Source organism: Sinohyriopsis cumingii, chromosome 11 (genome assembly GCF_028554795.1).
Source record: "Sinohyriopsis cumingii isolate HCF-2022 chromosome 11, ASM2855479v2, whole genome shotgun sequence".
In the NCBI taxonomy this organism is placed as follows: domain Eukaryota; kingdom Metazoa; phylum Mollusca; class Bivalvia; order Unionida; family Unionidae; genus Sinohyriopsis; species Sinohyriopsis cumingii.
In genome coordinates, this window is record NC_142971.1 from 93,391,822 (window position 1) to 93,418,330 (window position 26,509).

Consider the following 26,509-nt stretch of genomic DNA (forward strand, 5'->3'; position numbering starts at 1 on the left):
CTGATCATTCACAAACTTTACATGTATTTTAACACCTTAAGGAGTGTTGATACGTTTTCTAGAAACACCAAAACCTGAAAATAATTCCTACTTATATAAAACACTAGAAACACTCGGTGAATCCCCATTTAAAATTACGCCTTCTTACCTGGAAGTATCACTCGACTGACAGTCACGTTTTCTGCAATATAAAACATGATACTTGGAGCATTTGCTTACAGAATAAGATCGTCTCTAGTGCAACAAGGTACTTCTCTCGCTCTCTCTCTCTCTCCCTCCGCACACATTCACACACACACACACACACACACACACACACAAACACACACACACTCGGGTCATCATGTTAATATAGGTATCATAAAGATAGATAACTAAAACCGATCATTCTTGCAACATATAAAGCCATATTGGTTTGACTTTATTGAACCAATTTTCTACTGATGTGCTAGAAAATACGGATCATTTTCATCTCACCTCTGTCTGCGTGGGTTCCAGTCTCGGATTCAGCCAATGTGGGTATGTGAGAAAGCTTGCCAGTAGCTTCTCGTGGGGCAATGGTTCTTTCCGGGGTTTTCCCAGGTTCTTCCTCCATCATTAATACAGGCCACCATGTATAGCATATCGCGTGCTGAAAAATGGCGTTAAACCCTACAACAACAATAACAACAACCTTACCATCGAAAGGGATCTAAACAACACAGTTCTCTTCATCGGATGAATTTTGCAATTGCAATAAATATGTAATCTGCAAAACTATCATTTGGGATTTGGAGAACCTTGTCACAAAATTTGTGAAATGGTACTCTTGAAATTGATATCTTAGCTATGCTACTGATACAGTTTTTGTTATGATGTTAAGTGTTTAGGATCTAATAAACAGTAACACAGAAAAAAGAAAACAACAAGCTATGTAAAGTTTAACAAATAATGTATTTCCCTGGATTGAATTATTGTGATTCAACATAAGACTGTTGGCATAATGCCATTACACAGGCCATCATAGACAAATAAACACTTGCAGCGTTGGGTTTATTTTGGAATAACACTAAAGTTTATTCAGAACTTGAACCATTCGGACCTGTATTAGAAAATTTTCATTTGTTTACTAGGGGAATAAATTAACTGTTAAAATTTACGAAATATGTTTGGCTTTCGTTCTTTTCTTTTACTGTGTTGAAGACTTATAGTCGGAACTTTTGATATTTGATAACTTCGTCCGTTTCTAGAGCAGGTTTGCACAGCCTGGGTCCTGGGTCACACACACACACACACACACACACACACACACACACACACACATATATATATATATATATATATATATATATATATATATATATATATATATATATATATATATATAGGATTCACAGCATTTCCTGCTCTTATTTACATATTCACCTGATGTAATGTGATCAGGTTCTGTATTGGCTCGAGAAAGCAATTATTCTCAGTTAATTATGTTTTTCTCATAATACGTATGTGATCACATTACAAATAATCCTTCCCACCCTTCTCCGCAATGCAAGCATTCAGCTGACAATGTGTACCTGGTTCCGTTAGACTATATAACGAGTAAACAGAAAGACATTTATCTGGATGACTGGACTCATAGGTTGCAAAAATGTTATCCTAATGATATATGATCAGGTGAATATTACAGGAAAAACATAATTTACTAAATAGTAAGCTTTATGATATATTCACACAGTACCACAATCTAGCTATGTCGTCATGTTTGCATCATCATGTCAACACATTCCAATATATAAATCCTCTTGTTGATGTAAAAGAGTTGTCTTGATTCGGCACGAGGGGTATTTTGAAAGTTCTGAACATGATTGTAGTGCATAACAATGTTCTTTATTGAAAAACATTATATCAATGCATCAACTGAATGTACTTCCTATGTAGTCTGACCAGCCAATTATAAAATGTCTCTTATGCATACACTGGATACTGCACTTACAACAGCACGACAGCTCCTTAGCAAATCGTTGATACAAGGATTCAGCAAAAGTCACTTTGAGCTAAATCAAGACTGTATGGAGAGAATAGCAAAGTTTGAATGCTGTGCTCGTTCTGTCAAGAAGGCAGATTTAAGCGTGTGTGCTTTGTCGGTGATATGCTAAGCACGGTGCGCTGACGGGTACTTTGGTAGTGTTTCACAACCTTTGGTAAAACTTTGGAGACATGTCCAATGACACTAGATAAATAAGACACAGTTACTTAGATGAACGAGTCTTTTCCATCGAAATATAATACGCATTAAACCTCAGTTGACAGTTTGACGACATTGAGCGTTTTGTGGTCCGTTTTGATTTTAACCCGAGTTTGTTTAAGTAGCATTAATATGCAGTTTTATCTTTCTGGACCCTTATGAGTCCTGACTCAAAGCCAACGCCTCCACCACCACGACCACCCACCCCCCCCCCTTACCCCAAGCAAGCCACATGCAAGAAATGCACAACCCGTGGATTAATCATCCACGAAAGTAGTCAAGACGAATGTAGTCAAACCTTATACATGTACTTTAGGTTGAATACGGCTATTGGGCAATCAGCAGTGCTGAATCGATTAATAATTCCCAAGCTATAAAATGCTTGCTGTGTGATTACATCTTCCACAACGGAAGCAGGTTATATCAAAATGGTCGATCTTAGTAACTGTAAGCAGATAGCTAATTAAAGCACGTGATATTAGAAATATCTTTCACTGTGCATGAAGCGTCTTTATAAATTATCCTCTTCACATCCGCCACTTTCCGCTCACCAATCACGAACAACGGCCTTCCATAGTCTATGCGGTCTTGGCCGTAGGATATATACGGTGTAAAATGTGTATACATAAAAAGTTACTAAGTATCAATTTATATAGCACATCGAGTCCCACTGCTCTTACATTTTTATAATCTAGTAGACACGCAATCGGCACATACAGTAAAGCCTTATTCAACGCATCGTCAAGTCATATAAATTCAAGGTAGAGTTATGCTTACAAAAAAATCAAAATAATCTTAAATAGTAGTATACCCGCGTATTATTTCGAAATTTCGAGATATTAACTCACCTTTTAGAGCAATTTACTAGACATTTTGTTATGCTTAGCCGTAATTTTGAGTTACTAAATCGACATTTCAAGATACTAAATTGAACTTTACAGTTATTACATTGTAATTTTGGCTTTGTCTCAAAATTTTGATTAGTGTCTTGTAAAAGCTACTTGGCCTTCATTCTCATGCAACACGGTCGGTGGACTACTTCTACATGTATAAGCTAATCACCAGCTAGTATCTCAAAATAATAAGTTATGATATCTAATTCAGATTTAGTTGCTCGAGTTATTATTCTTTTGTTGGTATTTTGATATAGAAATTCAACATTTTGCATAATTAAATCGACATTTTTATATGATAATTCAAATTTTGAGATAATAACTCAATATCTCGACATATGAAATAAGATGTCAGGATAACCATCGAACTGGGCCGAATGTTTTTTCAGTTCATTTGACACTTAATTATAGTTTGAATAATGACTTATTGCAATTGATAAATACTCTGATGGATATATAAGGAAAATGTCAAAAGTTTTACGTCTGCACCACTTGCACATCCTATATTTATGACTCTTGACCCTGGACATGTATTCTTTGTGTAGAAACTAAAAGGACGGTCATGAGATGGGGTAGAAAAGAGTTAGCATGGCTTCTTCTTAAGAAATGTATTCTGGGCTGGAAAAAATCAATAAATCAATGCCATAACATATATTCACCACATCACCTCTCTCTCTCTCTCTCTCTCTCTCTCTCTCTCTCTCTATATATATATATATATATATATATATATATATATATATATATATATATATATATATATATATTTACGTACAGGTCCGCATTCCAGGAAAACGGTTGAGAAAGGGAAAATGGGAGAAACGAAATACTTCAATAGTAAGTCTTTTACGAACTGTATCAGTATGTTTTATTATATTATTATATTGCAAGAAATGATACTCAGCTGTATTGGAAATATATACACACTCACTGGAAAAATATATGACAAATTTTGTTTTTGATTTGTTAAGAGAGAGTTAGATATTCCGATAAAAATATCAGGCACCATACTTTGAAGTAGACAATACAAACATAAATCCTATATAAAATCTACCATAGGTTTGTGACCGGTATCTTCGTAACACTATTTGCCAATAAAAGTCATATGTTATATCTGCATTTTAAATGAATTGCAACATAGATCACCTTTATTATCTAGAAATAATCACCTGATAAAATGTGTTTAGTCAATTAATTAGGTCTCCAGCTGTCACTGCATGTTATTATCAGATGTATTTTATACCAAGCTATTGTACAGAGTCAATGAATCTTTATTCGATGCTGCTGGTCGGCTTTTTCCTTTTTCTTTCTTTTTAGTTTTTGAGGTTTTGATTGTTTGTTTGTTTGTTGCTTTTGTATAGATATGTAAAACCTCAGCTTTAAACATTTTTCATTTGCGTTTTCTCTAGAAACATGTGAACCGGCAGAGTTAACGAATTGCTCTAGAAACTACGTTGACCCATGTGACTGCACAAAATTCTACGAATGTGACCAGAACCAACTCAAAATGGTTCACAAACCTTGCGGAGCTGGGACAATATACGATCATATTACTTTGGTTCCCGGCCATCCAGATGATGCCATATGTCAGCTTATGCGTCCATGGGAACGCTGCAACGTTACAGGTATGAATCTTAATAATCGTTAACACATACAATACTAACCAATTTCAGACGTGTTAAGATTTATACAAGAAATTAATGGAAAAATAAAAAGGAAATATTTGACATTTTTCAGGAAAATGAAAAATATAAACTAATACGTAAAATTACACAGTTTGCTGTCTTTTAACTTTCTTCCATCGCAAGACTAATCAGTCATCGAGGTATTAAAGCCATATTTCTTTTGCATCAAATTATGTAATGTTTTGGAATTACTAAAGAATCGGAACCCAACATTTGCCATAATGTGAGATTAAGATGCAATCATCACAGTTTGAAATATAATTTGTGTCCACATTACATTGTGATTCGCTGTTATCTCACTATATTGTATTTCAGGTTAACATTTGCAGCTGTATTCAATATTGTACCATCTTAAAGAAACTTTTATTAAAACAGATCATGTCATACAACATTTACTTCGTAATAAGCATATGCCTGTTTTCCTGCCAAATCAACAGTTTATCAAGGAATAAAACCAGTGTTAAGCGTGTTACAATTTATATAATTCATGCATGCTTTATCTCTTGTGTTCTGTTTTTATTTCAGAAAGCAGGATGGAACAGATACACTTGATGTGTGTTAAAATTGTCATAAGCACCAACAACTCTTCGATAAGTGATCAGAATACAAGCACCAACAACCCTTCGATAAGTGATAAGAATACAAGCACCAACAACCCTTTGAACAGTGATAAGAATACAAACGATATCAACGTGCAAATGATGCAGACGATTGTACCTACAATATTTGGAGTTCTAGTTCTTGCTATGTTAATCGGCTTAGTTATTAATCGATACAAAAGGTAAGCTTTCACACTCTATAAATAAAGGTGGAAAAGCAAAACTTGAACAAACAAGCCAAGTTGTAATAAAAGGAAATAATGTCCCACAACACACAGACTTAATCGTGTGGTCCTTTACCAGGACATGGGTACTTGGAAAAATTGAAGTAGTTACCTGTTATGTCATGCAAAATAGTTTGCACAGATGTTATGGATATTATAAAAATGAAACTCTCTAATTATCTCTAACATAGAAAAACATACTTGGTGCAGGAAGAATTATGAAAATGTATATCTTTGCATAATAAAGTTGGATTTAGTACTTGCAGATATTAGAAACTAGTTGCAAGAAAGGAATGCACCGAATACTCTTGATCGTGTTTACTTTTGTCACCACTTCTTGGGGCAGATCTGGACTAATGTCACCACAAAAAATCGCAAGAACTTACTGACGGTACTAATCGAAAAGGCATTCAGATGTTTCCATTACTTCCTTATAATCCGTTAAAGGATATCAAGCAAAATATTAATAAACTGCAAGCGCGCATACCAATATCAGCTGGAATAATTATATACTTTCCCACGTTTTGCATATGGCTAATTTTAATGTCAAGAATAGTAAAATAGAGAGTAGTTTTATATATTGCAGTGAAGAAATTTTTATTAAAAGTCACTAGAGTTCACTAATTTTATCGTTAAATTTCTCTATATTTAGATGACTTGATGTAGCTCATTTATGACACCCAAATAAGTCCTGTTTGAAATTTACATATTTTTTTCACGATAAAAGAATAATAAAATCTTTGTGAAGATAACGGTCATCAAAATTTGGCATTAACAAAAATATCTAATTTACTTATATGTTACCAACCTTCCCAGTAGTTTGCTGCAAGAAACAAGCTCCTCTATCTATATATTTGTTTGGCGTGGAATTCTAAACAAATTAATAGAAAAATTATTTTGCAAGTTTATCATTAGGGTTGATTAGAATGGTATATATACATATGCTAATATGGTAGACAAATGTATTAAAATGATAGATATATGTCAAGAAATGGCACATTCACATTTTTGTTAAAATGGTAGATCAATATGTTAAAAGATTTTATGAAATAAGCACGGTTCAAACGAAGCATCTAATCTGCATCAAAATTGAAAACTCTGAGTAAAAGTTCAAAACTGTTTTAGACGCATGTTTACCACAAATATCTAACCGTTTTCTTTGCGGAAACAATTATCTGGAAAAGACAAAGAAACATCAAAATATTTTACATAGATGTCGTTTCAACATACTCGAAATCTTTTTTTTTTAATTAGAAAAGGAAATATTGTGCAATTTGTCATAGTACCAATAAATATGAATTTCAGCAACAATTGGAAGCTACGACATGTTAAATATAAATGATTATGTAAACAAAGATTATTAATTTCTGACGTGCGAAAACTATAAAGGTAAATTTAGGATTATAAAATAAAACTTCTTAGATTATTATAAGTTATTAAATGCTATAGAGTTTTAAGGAAATATTCGTGCCATATTTGATTCCAAGAAACGCCATCCTCTCATAATGTTATCTATCTCACCCAATTTAAGAGAAATATGTGCGTGTTAGAAAAAGATTCCGAGTAGGAACTTTTAGTAGTAATAAACCATCACCAAACATAAAATATAATTCAGAATTTACTAATTTAGATGAGAATTAATAGAGCGGATATTATTTCTCTGCTGACTCCAAATAACAAAATCTTCATAATTACTATCGTTTTGGATAAGGGTTTTACGGTAAATTCTGGCAACGAACAATTTTGTTAATATGATTGAAAAGATTCATTTTAATCACGAATTTTTTTTTGTGTGTAATTATATCGTGGAGACTCAATCGCATCCTTACGAGGAATGTGTCAATACAAAAGTAATTATGAAAAAATAATACTGAAGGGATGAAAAAAATCTAGTCATTGGCAAAGTTTCACTTCTCTAACAACAGCTATTACTGGGCATAATTGGTCAAAGGTACGCATATAGAGTAATGAATTTGATACTATTGCAGCAGAAACAGTATATTTACAAAAATATATTTTCAAATTAAACTCCAAATATATAGCACTGTTGTAAGAAATAAAATTCACACTTTCTTTCAGAAAAATATTCAGCATATGTCTATTGAAAATGTGAATCGTTTGCAACAGACGGCAATGCGATAAATCTTTGTTTCAGCAATAATCGTAATAAGGTAGTTATTACTATATTTATATATGGATGCATAGATGTATGGGCACATGTATGTATCCATGTATACATTTATTTGCAAAAAAAAAAGCCATCGAATTGCTTTCTTCGAAATGGTGAATGTTTTGCATTTCACATTATTTTTTTCTTCCGATTGACTTCTTTCGCTTCCTTGAAATGCATTTGTAGTATCCACGTAATATATCTGGATATATATATATATATATATATATATATATATATATATATATATATATATATATATATATATATATATATATTAAATTGTCCACTTAAACAGTATAAAATACGGTACTATTGACTAGACGAAATTTAAATGTCTCCAAAGATCCAATCAATGTATTTGTTTTGAGCTGAAACATTTTAAGGGTTAATGGGAAAAAATACTGATGTTAGAACTGGACAGATGTTTGTTGGGCGTAGAGGTGGAATTCATTTCTATAAGATTGTCTACGTCCTGGCACCTAGCAGACACTCGTGCTTAATTATGCACATCAATCTTACCATTATGTTTAAAGACAAATCAACACATGAAAAAATAGTGATTCGAACCCGCACCCTTCAGCGGACGCGGATTAGGCACGGTAATTCTGAGCCACAGTGCTTCTGTCACCATTTAAAATAAACATGGCTAACCACTTGAAGCTCAAACTAAACTCTACGTAACAGAAGAAAGTATTTGTACTAGCTCGGCGTTGGCGTGGGTGTCAGCGTGTGCATCAACACACGCATAGATACAGACAAACACACACACATAGACACACACATACCTATATCAATATAAATAAACAGCTTCGGGCGATGTAACAATCAAACATGGTACGTCATATGAATAAATATCTATGAATAAATATCTCAAGTATAAAAGATTTGTGCTCGACAATTTTAATTAGTTTTACGTATGGGTTTGTATTAATTTGAAATATCTAATATATTGTCAAGCAGAAAAAGAAGAGATGTGTCCGAACATTCTGAAGAAGAGGACCCCCAATACCAATCATTTCCAGCTGGTTATCAGAACGACATTGTACAGGAGACATGGGTATGCACCATACTATACAAATTCATTTTAAACTCCACTAGAAAAATAAAGAGAAAACACACAAGAAATGTGCATCTGAAATCTTCTTCCCTTAGTGAATTTTAGAGAAGCCTGAAAACCTACAGACTCAAACCGCAACTGGGGCAAAAAGGTTCGTTTAGCCTCTTCAACTTTTACTTATGTTATTTCTTATGTGCAGTCCTTAACTGAACTTCATCAAAGTTGGTCCCGTGGTTCCAAGAAGACAAAATATCAAATATTCTACTAAAAATCACGGAAATTTTGTTCATGTTGTTGATATATTTTCGTTTCAGTATTTTCAAGAAACATCTGTACACTTGTGGTGTAAATATAATTGAGGTTTTCCAATGCAATAAACAGTTTATTAGTTCTTTCAACAATTTAACCATATGGAATCAACTTTGTAGAAATGAGGTATTATAGTGTCTATCAAAGAATATTTGAGAATGCACAAAATAAAATCACCGGATATTAACCAGTATAAACCAAATGAATCATTTTTTCTTAACAAATGAAAGGTTCTCAAAAGTAGTTATAGACTGTATAATACAAACAGTGATTTAAATCGAATGGCACAAGAAAAATGAGCCGCGATCGTAGGTTAGTTGAGGTATTTCACTGAAAAAAACACGTTTATATTGGCACATAAATGCACACAATTTACTTATCAAGGTCTCAGCTGAAACTTTTCCATATAATTCTACTTAGACGTTTTTTGTAACACATAATTAGAATTAAACAAGAGATGTTGTGATATTTTTGCAGTGAAACAATTGGATCTCCTTTTATTTATTATATGATTGTGCTATAGTTAACATTTTTGATACAATTATTCAGGTGACTTTAAGATAAATGCTTAAATTTTGGGTGATATCAGTACCGACAGAGCAATGTCACCGGACACACTTATTGCTGCGCCCATTAAAGTCATAAAAGGTCTATACAGCTTTCATCAAATATGCACAAAAAGAAAGGCCAAGTCCAGTTCCACGCACAATGGAACTTACCGTCGTATTATAGCCACTCAGGAGCAAGAGTATGTCTCCGCCTGACCTGTCAGTCGACCCTAAAGAGGAAGACCATGTGCAATAGCATATATTGCCGCATTTATGTGAATACCAATAGAAATGAGCGACACAATTTCCATTTAGAGATTGGTAGTGCACAACAGGATACCACTGCCTAGTCTAGCCGGGCCAAGCATGGGGCGGGGAAGATCACCGAGCTTGAATACGATGATATGCTGCAGACAGTAACACAAGCGAGGCAGCCAGCCAAAGCCATTGTACGGCCAACGCCAATCTCGTTTCACCCGCTCATCCAAACCAGATAAACGACGGGCCAAGCAAAAGCCTCCAAGGAAGCAAAGGCTCTTCCCCCAGTTCTTACAGCTGATAATATATGTCCACTGTCATACACAAAGAAGGTCTTCGCGGAAAGGATAAAAACGTCGACATCGACATTTGAGCCACGATGTCAAGAAGTCACCGCCGAGAAGCGGACCTCCACACATTACTCAGGGCATTGATATCTGGATTGATCATCATGCTCACCCAAGAGAATGGAAAAAGGGGAGTCAAGTTTAATCTTAGCGTTGAGGCTCAGTACTCATTAAAGCAGAAAGGGAAGCTATGCCCATGCTGGTCTACTTATCGGCCCGCCAAAGAGAAGTGCGCTATTGGACGATGACAGCGACGAGCTGATTCTTAGGGTTGTATCTAAGATGGAGGTCAGATTGGAAAGGAATGCACTTACATATGTCCGATACCCTTAACTCAACTTTTTTAATAGGACTACGTTATTTACACCATGCGCATCGCCAATAAGGCTCTGAATGAATGTTTAGCATACTGCTGTTTACGGCGAGATTCCGGTATCCCGTGGGGATAGTATGGCTGCTATTTTCATGAACGACGGGTACTCTGAAGACATATTTTAATTGTGAGAACTCCTTTTCATTCAACGAGCTTTACGCTGGGTTATAGTACCATTGTAAGATAGTTGGGTATCTTCTGCTGTGATATACAACACTTCTCGCACGAACCTATGTAGAGGCAGATTATCAACCTCCCCATCAGGGATCTTATTAATGTATTATATGATGGGTTGGTAAAGAATCTCCTATCTGTCACATATAAGGTACGTACCAAGCGACTTTCTCTGGCGCACCACAGGTGTCGCGAACGAAAATTTCACGCACGGTAAGTATAGAAGGGGAGGAATTGAATATCCCATTCGCACAAGGTAAGGATTTTGAGTCCAATCGTATCGGTAAGATTCCTGATTCCAAGCCGCGTTAAATAAATGTTGACGTACACTGAAAATTAGGTTTCAACGGTTTCTAGTGGTTCTATGTATCCTTCAACTTCCTCTTCCGGATAAACACATGACTCTTTCCACAATCACAGGGGTAATACCGTCTTCGCTAGAGGACTCTGACATTATATAACGGTATGACAATCTGACACTATATAACGGTATCTCATGGACCTATAATATCTCTAATTGGAGTGTTGGTGATAGTCATTCATGATAATATGCTCCCATGACCGCCAGAGTCCGCGAAGACCCACTCTCCAGTGACACGCAGGATCCAACAAAAACGTTGCTGCTCTGTGCTTTGGCAAAATGTGATGTGTGTTGGTCGAAAAGCAGCCTTTTACTGCTACTGCACATATTCAGTCGTTGCACATAATATACACGTAAGAGATATGCCATGGATGCCAAGTAAATGCTACGAAATTAATTAAATCTTAAAATGTGTTGTCTTCGTCTTCTTCTCTTTTTGACATTTTTCTTTTCTGCTTTGCTAGATTGCCAAAGGTGGAAACGTTTTGTATGACAATTGTGTCGGACAACATGGATCGACCGCTTGTCGATTAACGGTGCTACCACCCGTGCATAGTGGAACTCAAACAGAACCAGCTGAGGAAACAACTCAGAACGTGAGTATAAAAGAGGAAGACGTTTCCATACATGCTGGATAATCCACTTCCACTACACAATCTATCATGGTCTATGACCCTAGACCTCCATGGCCGTTCAAAATTATTAAAGTAAAACGAAGGTCTACCTTACGGCGTGGAATAAGAACATGCTAATAACATGAATATGTTTATTCGTTTGTTAGAATTCTTTTAAGCATCTGTCTTCACTTTCAATATATCTCTCACGTAACAATACGTGTGCTAAAAATATGTTTAACTTAAGTGTTCAAACAAAAATAGAATTCGTGGTGCAGGAGTAAGTGATGTGTTGGTCGGATAGTGGACAATGTAATGACCAACTTTATGTCCATAAGAGAAATATTAAGTGATAGTTGGTGCGAACATATAAGCATAACCACCAAATTGTTTCAAGTTTCATATGTACGGAAGTAAGTGTGTGTTTGTGTGTGTGTTCGATGCTGGTACGAAATTACACACACAAACACACACACACACACACACACACACATATATATATATATATATATATATATATATATATATATATATATATATATATATATATATATATATATATATATATATATATATATATTATATACATACATATATACATATATATATAAATGCATCTATACATATTTATACATACATACATACATACATACATACATACATATATATATATATATATATATATATATATATATATATATATATATATATATATATATATATATATATATATACAAAGAATACAAATCATATGGCGAATAACAACCCTTTCAAGAGCACTGGATCGAGCAAGGGATCACGTGTGTCATGGGTTGATTAGATATGCGCAATATACTGACAATGAACAGTGCGAAAATAGTATCTAGTGCAGAGCGCTTTTTACTCTTTTTAAGGAGTCTTTTGCAAATGCAAATACAAAACATATACAAGACAAACAAATAAAACAGAAAAAACGATTATGTTTGCGAAACTTTACTAGGCTGTTTCTACAGGAATTAAACCTTTTAACTGTATTATGTTTCAACTAGTTTATTTCTGCTTGTTGCTGATACGTCAGAGATATTTCGAAAGTGAAGACACATGCTGATACTCGAAAATATTTGTATTGACCTAGAAATTGATGAGCCATAACGATATCTGTATTTTTTTATCTAAATATATGTATGCGCAAATTATATCCCATATATTTTATTGTTATAGTAGTCATAGGCTATTAAACCAGTTTAGAGAATTATTTAAAAGAAAATGTGTCCGTTACAAAAAAATAATATTATTTGTGCATAGATGTCTTTACACACACACACACACGCATATATATATATATATATATATATATATATATATATATATATATATATATATATATATATATATATATATATATATATATATATATATATATATCTTTCCTCCAGGATATACTTAACATTTTCGTCCAGAGAATTTGATAAGAGAACTTACTGTACCTTTGCAGCTAAAGAATAAACAATTACTATTAAATCAATACCAAGAACGCCTAATTCTAGCTCGCGCATCAACAGTACATTAGGAGAGGAAAAACTACTCTAAAAATATACTGTGATTACATTAATCCGTACTCAACCGGACGTAATAATTTTGACGTGAGTCAATTTTCTTTCTTTACTTAAATTAACGTGGTGTGCGTCTATTGAGACATTTACCACTGGTTAATGCCAACACAGGTGGCTTTTTAATTACTCCTGTGGGGAGGAATAAGTGCCGCTTCCCCCAGGCTTTAATGTGTTCATAGAACACTTATTAACTGGGCCGTCAGATCGAGGCACTATTATGTGCCTAACGATCTGAATGTAGGGCCAAGTTGTGTGGGATTGGACCCAACACACACTCAGTTTTCAGTTGCTTTGTTTTGCAACTTGGGGGATTGGACCCATTCTACGGTCGCATTTACTATTGTATGGCGTGCACTGCATGTATGGTATTGGTGTCTGTTCGTGGTGAAGGAGGCAAGGCCTAGGTTCGGGAGGAGTACCATGGAACAGGTTGATAGTGCTTGACGTCCGGTTATCCTTGGTCTACTTTGGGTCTTAATGAATTTTTGATAAAGTAACTCTGTGCTGTTGTTATCAGAGAACGTTTAGAGTAAGGTTATGAAGAGTCTAGTTTGACAGCTATGGTTGTGTAAGTTGCCACTTGATGTGATGGGCCTAGCTGGTATTGGGTTGTATTGGTCCTTATTTTGCTGATGGGAGCGTGGTGGTCTGGTTATTTGAGGTCCTATGTTCTAATTTCAGTTAGTTTGCAGCCTTGTGCTGCCGGGCCTGATAGTCTTTGGATTTTTCGACTACCTCATATGTACTAATTTGAGGTCTTGCTGCCTAGATCGAGTTTGTTTTGCAGCCTTGTGCTGCCGGACCTGGTAGTCTTGGGTTTTTGACTGCCTTATGTGTGCTTAATTGGTGGACTACCACCTAGTTCTAGTTTGTTGCAGCCCTGTGCTGCCGGGCATGGTAGTCTTTGGACTTTTAGACTACCTTATATGATCTAGTTGGGGTCATATCTTATGTTGCGGGCGGCCCTGATGGTGGGGGTTCTTGACCACCTTTTAAGTACTTAATATGGGTTCGTGCCTATATTGAATATTTATGTGGCTGTCTCCTAGGTAATGGTGTTAGTTATTCGGTAGAGTTATGTTGTTAGCTGGACGTTGTTAGAGAGTGTTATGATAGAGGAGAAGGTAGGAGTTGGTTAATCTATTTTTAGGCTGGTTCCCTATATATATATCCCCTATGTTTAATTTATATATATATATATATATATATATATATATATATATATATATATATATATATATATATATATATATATATATATATATATATATGTATGTATGTATGTATGTATATATATATATATATATATATATATATATATATATATATATATATATATATATATATATATATATATATATATTTATATATATATATATATATATTTATATATATATATATATATATATATATATATATATATATATATATATATATATATATATATATATATATATATATATATATATATATATATATAATTGTGGTGCCTAGTATTTGTTTAATGCAATATTCATGATTTAATTTGCCAGGCTGTATTCATATCTATTTTTATCCCAGATAGATGTCCTAGCCGATTACTCGGGTCTTTAAGTGAACGTATCAAGGCGTCTACTGGGTATACCTAATTATTTGGCCTGGTTCGCTTTATGATTTTGTTTGACATGATAATTTGCAAAACTGATATCCCCTATGTTTAATTTATTAGTCAGGTAGTCTTGTTCGCTAGATAATTGAGGGTGGGATTTGTTAATATATTTGAAGCTGGTTCCCTAGTTTTTATTTGTGGTAATCTATATTTGTTTTATTGCTGTCTAATAATTTTGTTTTTCAGGCTGTAATTGTTTTTATGTTATTACCCAGTAAGCTGTCTTTGCCGATTACTCTGGTCTTTAAGAGAACTTATCTAGGCCAGCTACTGGGTGTTCATAATTGTTTGAACTGGTTTCTTGTCGTTTTGTTCTGTTATTCTTGTTTGTTGTTATATTTTTTATTTGACCCTGTTTTGTGTTAGTAGGATATTATATTTTTGTATGTGCTGTTTAGATTTCTGTTGGATTTGTTTAGGAGTTCTGGGTAAATGACTGGGGATCCTATTTTGTTTTGTTCTATTTTGAATGTCTCCCTTTCTTTTTTTAATTTAAGGCATTTGTTGAAAATGTGTGGTAGATCCTCGGGGACCCGACAATAATAGCAATTAGGATTGTGTGGGAAGGGCCCTATGTGTTTACCATAGCTGTTGGCCAGTTTGGTTTTGCCTGTATAAATTATATTAATTATCTTTTGTTCTTTGCCTTCGAGTACGGGTGGTTTTCTGTTTCTGCTAACTTCATTAATGATGTTGTAGAGTTTCCTACCTTGGGTACTGTCATTCCATTTTTGCTGCCATTTTTATCGATTAATAATGTTGTTAAGCTGAATATTTCGCTAATACTGTAGTCTAATTGGATGTGGTTGGGATCGTTAAGTTTTTGTTTCGCAGTTAAATCTGCTAGATCATTGCCTGGTATATTTATATGGGATGGTATCCACAGGAATTCTTTGTGCGGTTTGTTGTTGTTTAGGCCTTTTAGATCTAATCAGTGCTCTGTATAGTAGTGTTTATTGATTGGATCCCCAGTCAGTTCCTTTAAGGTTTTTGAGGAGGTTTAGGTCCCTATTACAGCTTTTGATTAACTCATTGATGTGGTGTCCCCAGTTTAAATGCTCATCATAATACGTTCCCAGGAAACGTGCCCATTTTTTGTACTTAATTTCATGATTCTGTATAGTCAGTTTGGGGAGTAGCTGGTTTATTTTACGTTTTGGTGTAAATATTACGGCTATGGTTTTTTCATGAGCTAATTTAACACCCCATTTGTCAGCCCATTTCCCTACGTTGTTTAAGGTATCTTGTATGTCTTTAATTACTTTGTGATTGGAGGGGTTTCCTGCTCTCCATATTCCACTGTCGTCCGCAAATTGCGATATTTCAATTAGGCTGAATGCCAAGTTCTTGTCTGGATCATTGATCAGAAGGTTGAACATAGTAGGACTCAGTACACTCCCTTGTGGAGTTCCGTTTTCTAAGGGATGTAACTTAGAGTGAGTGTCTCCGACTCTGGTTATTATCCTGCGGTCAGTTAGGAAGTTTTCGATGAAGTTGTACATTCGGCCTGTTATGGCGTAGTGGTTTAATTTGGCTAATAAGCCTTTAGTCCATACTAGGTCGATTGCCTTTTCAAAGTCTATGAACACCGCTATGAGATTCCCATTTGATTTCCTTTTGGAATTGAATGCCAATTTGATCGCAGTTTCGAGTCGTACTAGCTGATCCGTAGTGGATCTTTTGTTTCTGAATCCACGTTGGTTTTCGGATATTATATTCTTTTGTTCAAGGTGGCTTTTAAGCCGATTAGTTAATATAGTTTCCATAATTTTGCAGATGTTGTTGGTTAATGAGATTGGTCTATATGAGCTGACATTATTGGGGTCTTTGTTTGGTTTAGGTATAAGGATCACCACCGCAGTTTTCCATTTATTGGGTAATATTCCTGTTTTCCATATTTGATTTAGTAATTTAATTGCAGTTTTCTTGATGTTAGTTGGTAAATTTTTGTACATGATGTATCCTATTTGATCTTCTCCAGGTGATGTTTCTGTTTTTGATCTTACTACTTGGTCCCATTTATGTGTTGTTATATCTTTATTTAGGTTGGATTCTTTTGGCCCAAGGTAGCTAAATAGGTTTTGGTGGGTTTGTTCTACTTTGGATCGGTGTTGTTGAAATGAAGTAGTATGGTTTTGATTACTGCTCATTTCTGGGAAATATTTTGCCAATTGATCCGCCTTTTCCTTGTTGGTGTGAGCCCCTGGGATTTTACGGGTACTGTTAGTTGTTTTCCCCCTAATCGCTTTGATCTTGTCCCATACTTGTTTAATGCTGCTTTTAAGATTGATGTTAGTACAATATTCTTGCCAGCTGTTCTCTTTAGCTTGTTTGATTATGCGTTTAAGTTCCTTTTCTTTGTTTTTATAGTTGTTGAAGTCTAAGGAGTTACCTGTGTGTCTAAATTTACTGAGGGCTCTTTTCTTGTCTTTATGAGCTAGTTTGCATTGTTCACTCCACCATGGGACTGTTTGTTTATTTGGCTTGCCACTAGTTTTTGGAATACTTGTGGTAGCGACTTGAGTGATAATATAAATTAGGTTTTCATAATAGTTATTAACATCTTCATGCTCAATATTCCTGGTGCTAGCTTTGTTTAGTTGTTCTTTGAATAATTCCCAGTTAGCTTTATTACAATTCCACCTGGGTTGAGTTTGAAGCGAGTTATACAGGATTACCGTCTGTAGGGTGGTTATCAATGGAAAGTGGTCGCTTCCAATTGAGTCTGTTTGACCCACACTCCATTCCGTCACCTGTGCTATTGTTGAGGAGCATATGGTAAGGTCAAGGGCAGATAGAGTTCCATCCACTGGTTTAAGGCGTGTTCTGGCGCCATTGTTAAGGATTGTCAGGTTGTATTCAGCAGCCCATGCTTCAACCAACCTGCCTCGTTTATCCGCTCGATCACTTCCCCATAGCTCGTTATGTGCATTAAGATCACCACATACGACAATCATGTCCACTCGTTTATGATTATTGATCTGTCTATAAGTGTGTAAGTTAAGTTCCGTAGTGGTGCCACCTGGGTCATATAGGTTATATTTGAATGTCAGCTCTTCCTGTGTGTATTATTAAGGATTGTATTTCGATCATTTGAGTGTTGTTGGCTAAGATGTTGATGGGGACTGGTGTTACGTTTTGTATGTTGTTGTTGACAAAGGTTACAAAACCTCCCCTATGGCCTTTAAGTCTATTTTAAAAGTATCCTGGGGCGTATCCATTAATTTTTGGTAATTGTTTGATTTGGTTGGTTATTTTAGTTTCTTGGATGCACATTATGTCAGGTTTGGTAGTTAGATTTAAGTCTTAGTTCATCAATATTGGCTGACTGTCCTCTAGCATTCCATTGCCAAATTGTGATATTCTTATTTGTGCTAATCATGGTGGTGGTGGTCATTAGCTAGCTGATTGAGGAGCCATAGAGGCCTCATTTCATGTATAGAATTAATTGTAATGTTTCCCCTAATTGAGGAGCCATAGTGGCCTCATTTCATGTATAGAATTAATTGTAATGTTTCCCCTAATTGAGGAGCCATAGTGGCCTCATTTCATGTATAGAATTAATTGTAATGTTTCCCCTATTTGTGCTGCTTTGTTTTCTGATACTAAGAGTTTTTTTGTTAGCATTTTTTTGATTTGTTCAATTATCTTTGCTATCTCTATTTTATGTTCTATCTGGGTAGTTTTGTTGTTGCTGTTAGTACAATGGAGGGGGGATTGTGTGGTTTGGCTGATTGAGTATTGTTTTTGAACTGGTGGGTTCTGGTTTTTTGGTGGGGCTGGCATGGAGTTGATTGTGTGTTGTTTAGGTATGATTTTATTTTTGAGTGTTTTCTTTTTTGCTGTTCGGTATTGTAGATTTTTTGTGTTCGTAAGTTGGATAATCTGGTGTTCTCAAATGGTGTGAGGGCAATCTGGTGACTGGGGTAGGTGGGAGCCTTTGCAATTGGTACATTTGGGTGTTTATCTTCTGCATAGACCCCTATGGTGCCCTCCGCATTGTTTGCAGAGTGTTTGGAATTTACATTTGGAGGCAAAGTGTCCCCAATGTTGACAATTTGTGCATAGTCTGGTTTTGTTTATATAGGGTTCAATGCAGTATCTTATTCCCGAGGGTGATAGTCGTACGGGAGATTTAAGCGGTAGTTGCGATTCCAGAAACACTGTGTTGGTTTCTTTGCCTTCGTAATTTTTGAGTTTGAATGCCCTGTTGATGGATGTCCCCCCTCTTTAATTTGAGTGGTTAATTGGTCGTTATTTAATTTTTGAATTCTCCCTGTAAGTTTCAATATCGCTTTGAAGGCGGTTTGTTGTGGTCTGGGTGTGGGTTGTTTATAGTTTGTGGATTAGGTTGGAGTTTGTTTTTGGGTTTTGTTGGTTGCCTGAGTGTGTTGCCTAGTTTTGTAGTGTTTTTCAACACTCACCGAGATATTGTTTATGTTTTCTAGTTCTAAAAATTTTGCCATCTGGTTTTCGGTGCTACAGTGCACTATTATGTATCCTGTTTTTGGTCGAATGATACGAGTGGACCCTGTAGAGGGCACCTACGATACTGTGTGTGGTGAAGCCTAATAGACGTGTTGAGGGGCTTTTTATGAATAGACTTAGTTCTACTGGGTGAAATTTATTGGGGGTTTTTTGGTGTTGTTGCCTAAGTGAGGTTTGTTTTGGCTATTTGGGGGTGGGTGGTTGGTTTTGGGTCGTAATTGGTTGTAAGTGGGTAAGTTTGAGTGTTTTTAGGTTGGGTCTTAGCAATATTTTTTTTTTGTTTTGTCTGGTGGGTGTGGGCAGTTGTTTTTCCCTGTTCAGGTTTATGAATGGTTCTTTTAATCTTAGGGTTTTGTCCCTGTTTCAGTGGGCCTTTCCCGTTACATTTCCCGTCCCATTGAATGTTTTTTGGACTGGGGGTGGGGTGGGGTTGTGTGTCTTCTTATTGTGGCTATCCTTACCAGTTTGACTATATATGCGGTCATGTTCTGTTAAGGTTTTAGATGGCCCCGGGGTTTGACTGTAGTGGTAGATAGTTACACAGTTGGGGTTCTGTGATAATTGATCTGGATTAGATGTGTCCTCAGGCGCTTTTGTAGTTGCTCTATTGTTTACCTGGATTTTTTCGGCCTGCGCTTGGTTTGGTAAGTTCTCCCCGCTATTTATTTCCGACCCTGTTTGCCTTGATTCAATAATGACGGATATGGGTTTATGTCTGGGCGATTGTGCCAGTACTAAGTAATCGGGGGTGGGTGTTTTCTTTAGTGATACTGTTGGTAACTGTTTTTCGATATCCGTCGCTATGGTTGCATCTAACTCTTCCCTCCCCACTCTTGCTTCGAATAGGTTGAAGGTTTCTAGGCGAGTTAGGGCTCAGTGTTTTGGCCTGCTCGCCAATAAGTTCGAAATCTGGGGTAGAAAAGTAAAAGGTAGCTCAACTGCGCGGATATCTTTGTTGTTTGAATTTGGTGTTAGATCGAGTTTCCCTACGGTTGTTAGGGTGGTGGCTATTTTAGAGTTTGAGGCATTGAAGGCTGCCATTTGTTTACGTAGCTTTTTACCTTGTACTAGGTACTTACTGTAATGCGAGGTGGTGTTAAACAAGATGGCGGCTGGGCGGGCTGCTAGGCTGGGATTCCTTTGTCCTCCCTGGTTAAGATGGCGGCAAGTGGCTGTAGGCGGTCAGGCGATGTTAGTCCTAGGTCTTCTTCGTCTTCTTTCCCTCCTTTGTTGAGTACGCACTCTGCAAGATTTGGCGGTTAAAAGCTCCAAGCATCTCCCAAAAATAAATAAACAATCTATCTAGGCGAAGAGCGTGCCTAGATAGGTATAACGTGTCAGCTTGTATGTCGATCTGCTCCCCTCACTTATGTTGGCACCCCATGACTCCGTTCCAGCAGATGCTGGTAAAGAGTTGGAGGTGTCACCCTGTTTTTCGTTTCTGAAAGTCATGGTTTGTGATTTATGTATCCCCCGTCCTCCCATATGTAGATTCCATATGTGATATTGCTTTATTTGTATTCATTTTGTTTTATATAAACTTTGTATTTATTTATTATCTTTTTATTTTATTTTTTATATTATATTTTTAATTTTTTTTCGTTTGTTTGTTTGTTTTTGTTTTTTATTTATTTATTTATCTATTTTTTCGTCAGGGTTGATCTTTGTTTCGTTTCGCCATATATCTCGAGTTGTCCCTGCATGCGGGTTCTGAGTTGTACTCCGTTCCCACAAGGTACGCAGTTCGGTTTCCATTCTCAGGTCATTACTTGCAAACACTAGTGCTTGTGATTGTTTTCTTGCCTTGAACCCGACATGCATGAAACTTAGAATCGTACTCGTTTTCCCTTTACGAAAGTTCAGGGTAAAAGTTTCCGCTCCCATCCCCATTTCGTTATTGTTATTATTTTTGAGTGACTTGACAAAGTCATTCAAGTCCGGTGTGGTGCTGTTTGTCTGTGTTGTGTTGTAAACGCATTTGATTTTGTGCATAGACTGGCAATATCTAGATCATATCTTAAGAGTTTTGGGTTAACTCTCTAGTTTTCAGTAGTGGCACGGTAGACTTGGTTTTAGTCCCTGTGCTGTAGTTCTATCTGTACTTGGAGAATTGTTTGATTGATATCCGGGCTGGGGTGTAATTAATCATTGGTAGTCATTGTTCCAAGATTCGTGTGAACATAAGCTAGAAATATTTTAATGGGATAGTTTGGATTCAGGTTCGTTATATGATGTGTTGTTTAGGAGGTTAATCATATTTATTTGTAATTTCTTCCTTTTTTTGTTTGTTTTTCTTATATAAAAAATATATATATATATATATATATATATATATATATATATATATATATATATATATATATATATATATAAATATATATATATATATATATATATTAAAATATTTACTTTTTATTTTTTATTTTGTGTGGTTTTGTGTGTGTGTGTGTGTGTACGCAGTTTACTTTGTTGTTGTGCATACTTATCTGCTTATTGTTGGGTTCCTATAGATAGAAATTGAGTGTGTGTGTGTGGGGAGGGGATTAGGTTATTGTATTGTTGTTTTCGGTGGGATTTTGTACAGACAGGACCTTCATGGACTCTATTTAGACAGTCTCTTTCCTCGACTTTATCCAGCAGGCCATATCTGTTTAGTGATCGTTGCATATTCTAGTGGGTCTTTGTTTATTTTGTGTTTTGTGGGGAGGGGGTATAAGTTACAGAAGTGTTGACTGAGATTCCCTTGGGATAAACTCTTGAAGAGAGTTAATTCTTAAGCCCTCACATCTGTTTCTGTTTTATTCCTATAGCTATATTCACTAGTCGGGATGAAATAGTTGTGGTTTTGTAGTATGGCCAGGTTTACCGTACATGTATAGGTGGAGGGATTGGATCTGCACAAATTAATACTATCACAGACGGGGGGGGGGGGGCGGGCGGGTTCCATTGGGATGAACTCCTTAATAGGGTTTTTGCCTACCGCCTCCTCTGTGTACTGTTTCTATGTTGTTCAATTTTGTAATTGGTTGATAAAAGGTTTTGGTGGTGAATTTTATATATAATGGTAGACAGTCCTGATTTGGTTAGTTTGTGATCGCAGGATGGGGTTTTGGGTTTCCGTTGGGATAAACTCTTTAACAGAGTTATGCCCGCCGCCCCTTCTGCCTGCTGTTTTAATGTGTGTGTGTGTGTTAGTTCTTTGTACATGTTGGATGTTATTCGGATGGCTTGGTAGTCCATATTTTATCGTTTCTAATTTGCACGATATTATTTATGTATTGAATTATCTCATCAGGTAAGTTTTTATCCTGTATGTTGTCCGTGTACAATAATTGTTTTGTCTGGAAATTCCCTATTGAATTTTTTATTTCCTGTTTAATGGCATCCCTTTGTGTTTTTGTATTTGTACAATATAAAATTAGATGTCGTTTGCTATCGTATTGAGTGTTGCATAAGATATATTGTAGTATGGATGGGATGATTTTCCTAAGGAAGGCTTTTTCTCCTGTCCACCATGCATCGTGTAGGTATAGATATAATCTTGTTTTGAATATTGGTGTTTTTTATTTTACCCCATTTCTCCCAGATTGGTTTCCAGTTTAGGTCTGGGTGGAGATGTTTTATTTGTGTTTTGTGTTGGTTTGTATAAATGTTATGTAAGTATCCGTATGTTTTTTCTTCATGTAAGTTCCATATTTCTTTGTTAGTTTTGTATTCTATGATTGTGTTTTTTATTTTATATGCGATGTTTGGGGATTTGAGTTTCTTTGTTAGTTTGTTATTTTTATATATTTCTGGGAAATTATTTAAGATATATCCAAAGAAATAAACATATATGTTTTCCATGGTCTTCCGTCCAGGTTTTGTAATTTTTGTATTCTGTTAATGATGTTTGATGTTTGTTTGACTGCAAGAATAGGGATGTTAAGCCTCCCCCCCTCCCTTCTTGTTTTCCCTTTGCAGTGTCTGTTTACTTAGTTTGTGTATTTTCCTATTCCATATGAATTGGTATATTACCTTCTCGAATTTCTTAATGTACTGCATATCAAAGTCTATAACACTAAACTCATACCATATGTTACTAAAAAGGTATGTTTTAGCTATGTGGGCTCTGTCGATAAGGTTAAAATACAGCGAGCTCCAGAAAAGTAATTGTCTTTTTAGTTTGTTTTGTACATTTAGGTAGTTTAAGTGTTTTGCGTTTTTACCAAAAAAAATGCCGAGTGTTTTAACGTGTTTCTTTTTTTGTCAGGTGGTAAACCTAGATAGTTTCCACGCCAATTCCCGAGTAGCAAGATTTCGGTTTTCCCATCGTTTATCTGGGATCCGGATGCTTTTCCAAAGTTGTAGTATTCTTGCATTAGATGTTTATATGAGGTTATGTCTTTTATAAAATTGGTACAGTCATCCGCGTGCTGTAGCATCTATATTTCCTCTTTTAGGTTAGGAATATGTATCCCTCTGATGTTTTCATTGCTCTGTATTTTGATTCTTAGCGCTTCGATGCCCATTACATAGAGTAACATGGATAAAGGACATCCCTGTCTCACCGATCTCTCTATCGGGAATTTGTTTGTAATCGCACCATTAGTTTGTACTACTGCTGATATGTTGTTGTATAGGATTTCTATCCACTCTTTATAAATCAGTCCAAAATTAAAACGCTTTAGGATTTCAGTTATGCGATCTGGCTCCCTCAGCGGTCTTGAATAAAATGATGATGATGATGACGTGAGTCCATTACAGCTGGACCGTATTTATACCTTACAGGTGTTATCACGTGACCAAAACTAAGCTCCTGGATAGCTCAACAAAGCCCGCTTATATTATAATCGAAGCGTTCACTGTACCTAAAACGAAAATTAATGTCCATGTGTTTTGTTATTACAGTACACAATGGGGAACATAGATTGTTTCTCATTTTTCTGACCTATTACTTGTTTCTTTTCAGCATGATCCCGGGTGCCTAGTTTTCCCGACACAACTACCTGTTTATGATTTACATGATCCATCTGGTATACCCCTTTGGCTTATGAACGTAAAAAACCGTGGTTTCAACGTAGAAGTCAGCCACTCTGGTTCAACAGTGACCCCTGCAAGTCAGTCATCCAGTCAGGTTATGAATACACAAGACGAAAGAACTCTTTCCAGACCTTCATGCATATCTCTTGAACATTTTGGTCGAATGTCCGCTAATAGTCCCGTTCAGAGTGTCAATACACAGCTAAGAGTAACAACTAGCACGGACCCTTCTTACGAATCTGTCAGAGGAAATGATTATATGTAAGACCTATATATAACCAATTTTCAATGTCCCCACCTTGTTATGTTTAATACCCAGAAGCATTAATTTCCTTTCCCTCGAGAATGAGTTATCCTGTACCACTTCTTGAACTACTTTGTCATATGTTTCCACAACAAGTACATCGTTTATCATTATCTTCCAAAAGAAACAAAACTTCATAGACTTTATGATTATGATCGAGATTGCTTTAGTCAGACACAGTCACATAAGTACAGAAACACACATTCAAATATATATGAGATAATAATTATTCCTTGATACCAATCTCCAGTCTGAGAACGCTGCTGTACACATTACAGCCTATTATCTTCTACTATTAGCTACTTTCCATATAGTTTAATTGGTGTCTGTTCTGAGTCATTTGATTTTATTGTCACTATATATGAATCTTCTATGTGTGTCTTTGCAATCTTTTCTTTTCACTCAGTAGTATGAGACTGATGTGCAGACGTCAACTAAAAAGGCCTGCTTCTGTGTGCTGAAGAACTGTACTTGAAATAACACAAAATATGTTGATTTCGACTCTCCTTGAAATACAAAAATGAATTTTCACGATGTAGCCATTGCTCTTTTCCGAAATTACACTTATGCAATATAATAAACAAGAAAAAATATAAAGAAAAGCTATAGATTCGTTTCATATTTCTATTTTACTTGTTTTAATTTGTTTATTTGTTCTACTTGGTCATACTGTTTTTTCAACTTTGAAGTAAAAATATTTGTTACAGTTGTACAAATAGTCCACGAGCTGCACATCAGAATTAGAGCGTAGCTGTTTGCATTCATATTCAAAATCAACGCTCATCTTTCATATATCAACATAAACATATTGAAATATCACAAACAAATAAATTCTGGATATTTAAGCTTCCTAGGATATACAAATTTTTATTTTTTATTTTTATAGCAATTATCAGCAGTGCATAAAAACAGAAGAATATATTTTCTTAACATTTTGAACCACTTCCAACATTGTTAAACCTAAGTGCGGAACCTATAGTAATAAAATGAAGCCATCCTGATAACCAAGCTAAAATTTGTTCATTCGTATCCTTTACATTAGGCAGTAAGTATCAGCAATGCCATTATTAAATTTATACAGTCAGTACGAAACTTATCTGTCACGTTCGACAGCACGCTGTCATGAGACCAACATGTAATGAAATCAACAATTCTGCTTATCTGTAGCTGATGTGAATTAGCTCCATTCGAAATTTTCGTTCCTTTGATACACCTAGGTGTTTCTTAGTACTTTTAAGACTGGACTATTGGAATCATATTCTATCTACTTCGTCTCAGTCTTGACTACAAAAAAATTAAAAAGCTGAAAACATGACTGTGCAGATCATCTTTAGAGTACGAATGAAGGTAAAAACGCTATTCTTCATGGAAACGGTTCTCACGATTGAAACGATACAATTTGATATCAGTTTAATAAAACTGGGTATACAGCAAAGTATAGCTTTAAAACGATTTACGCTCGTTTAAGGATACTAAATACTGGAGAGTATGAGGTTACTCTTCTGCCTCGGCACTTCAGAATGCATCGGTTAAAATTTGATGAACATTGATATTTTCTTTTCTTTGATGCTGGCCGTTTTAGTTTCTTTGCCCGACGAATGTTTTTGTGGATGCCA

The 26,509-nt window shown here is 35.5% G+C and overlaps 1 protein-coding gene across 2 annotated transcripts; it reads left to right on the top strand.

Moving 5' to 3' along the window:
• Positions 1-152: 152 nt before the first annotated feature.
• Positions 153-26,208, top strand: LOC149789017 (uncharacterized). 2 transcript variants are annotated; one of them, XM_089975826.1, is made up of 7 exons: positions 153-247; positions 3,895-3,954; positions 4,527-4,742; positions 5,328-5,583; positions 8,756-8,855; positions 11,690-11,821; positions 24,519-26,208. In XM_089975826.1, exons 1-7 carry the CDS (start codon positions 196-198, stop codon positions 24,852-24,854), a joined length of 1,152 nt encoding a protein of 383 aa, XP_089831952.1. In that variant the 5' UTR covers positions 153-195; the 3' UTR covers positions 24,855-26,208. The 2 variants fall into 2 exon arrangements, with proteins under 2 accessions (XP_089831952.1, XP_089831954.1); XM_089975828.1 differs by having other exon boundaries at positions 8,759-8,855.
• The last annotated feature ends 301 nt before the right edge of the window (positions 26,209-26,509 follow it).

What these genes read in the sequence shown, in the direction of transcription:
- LOC149789017 (XM_089975826.1), top strand. Translation starts at nt 196, where the DNA reads ATGATACTTGGAGCATTTGCTTACAGAATAAGATCGTCTCTAGTGCAA. An exon ending in AGAAACGAAATACTTCAATA is followed by an intron (nt 3,955 to 4,526) that starts GTAAGTCTTTTA and finishes CGTTTTCTCTAG; the next exon opens with AAACATGTGAACCGGCAGAG. An exon ending in CTGAGGAAACAACTCAGAAC is followed by an intron (nt 11,822 to 24,518) that starts GTGAGTATAAAA and finishes GTTTCTTTTCAG; the next exon opens with CATGATCCCGGGTGCCTAGT.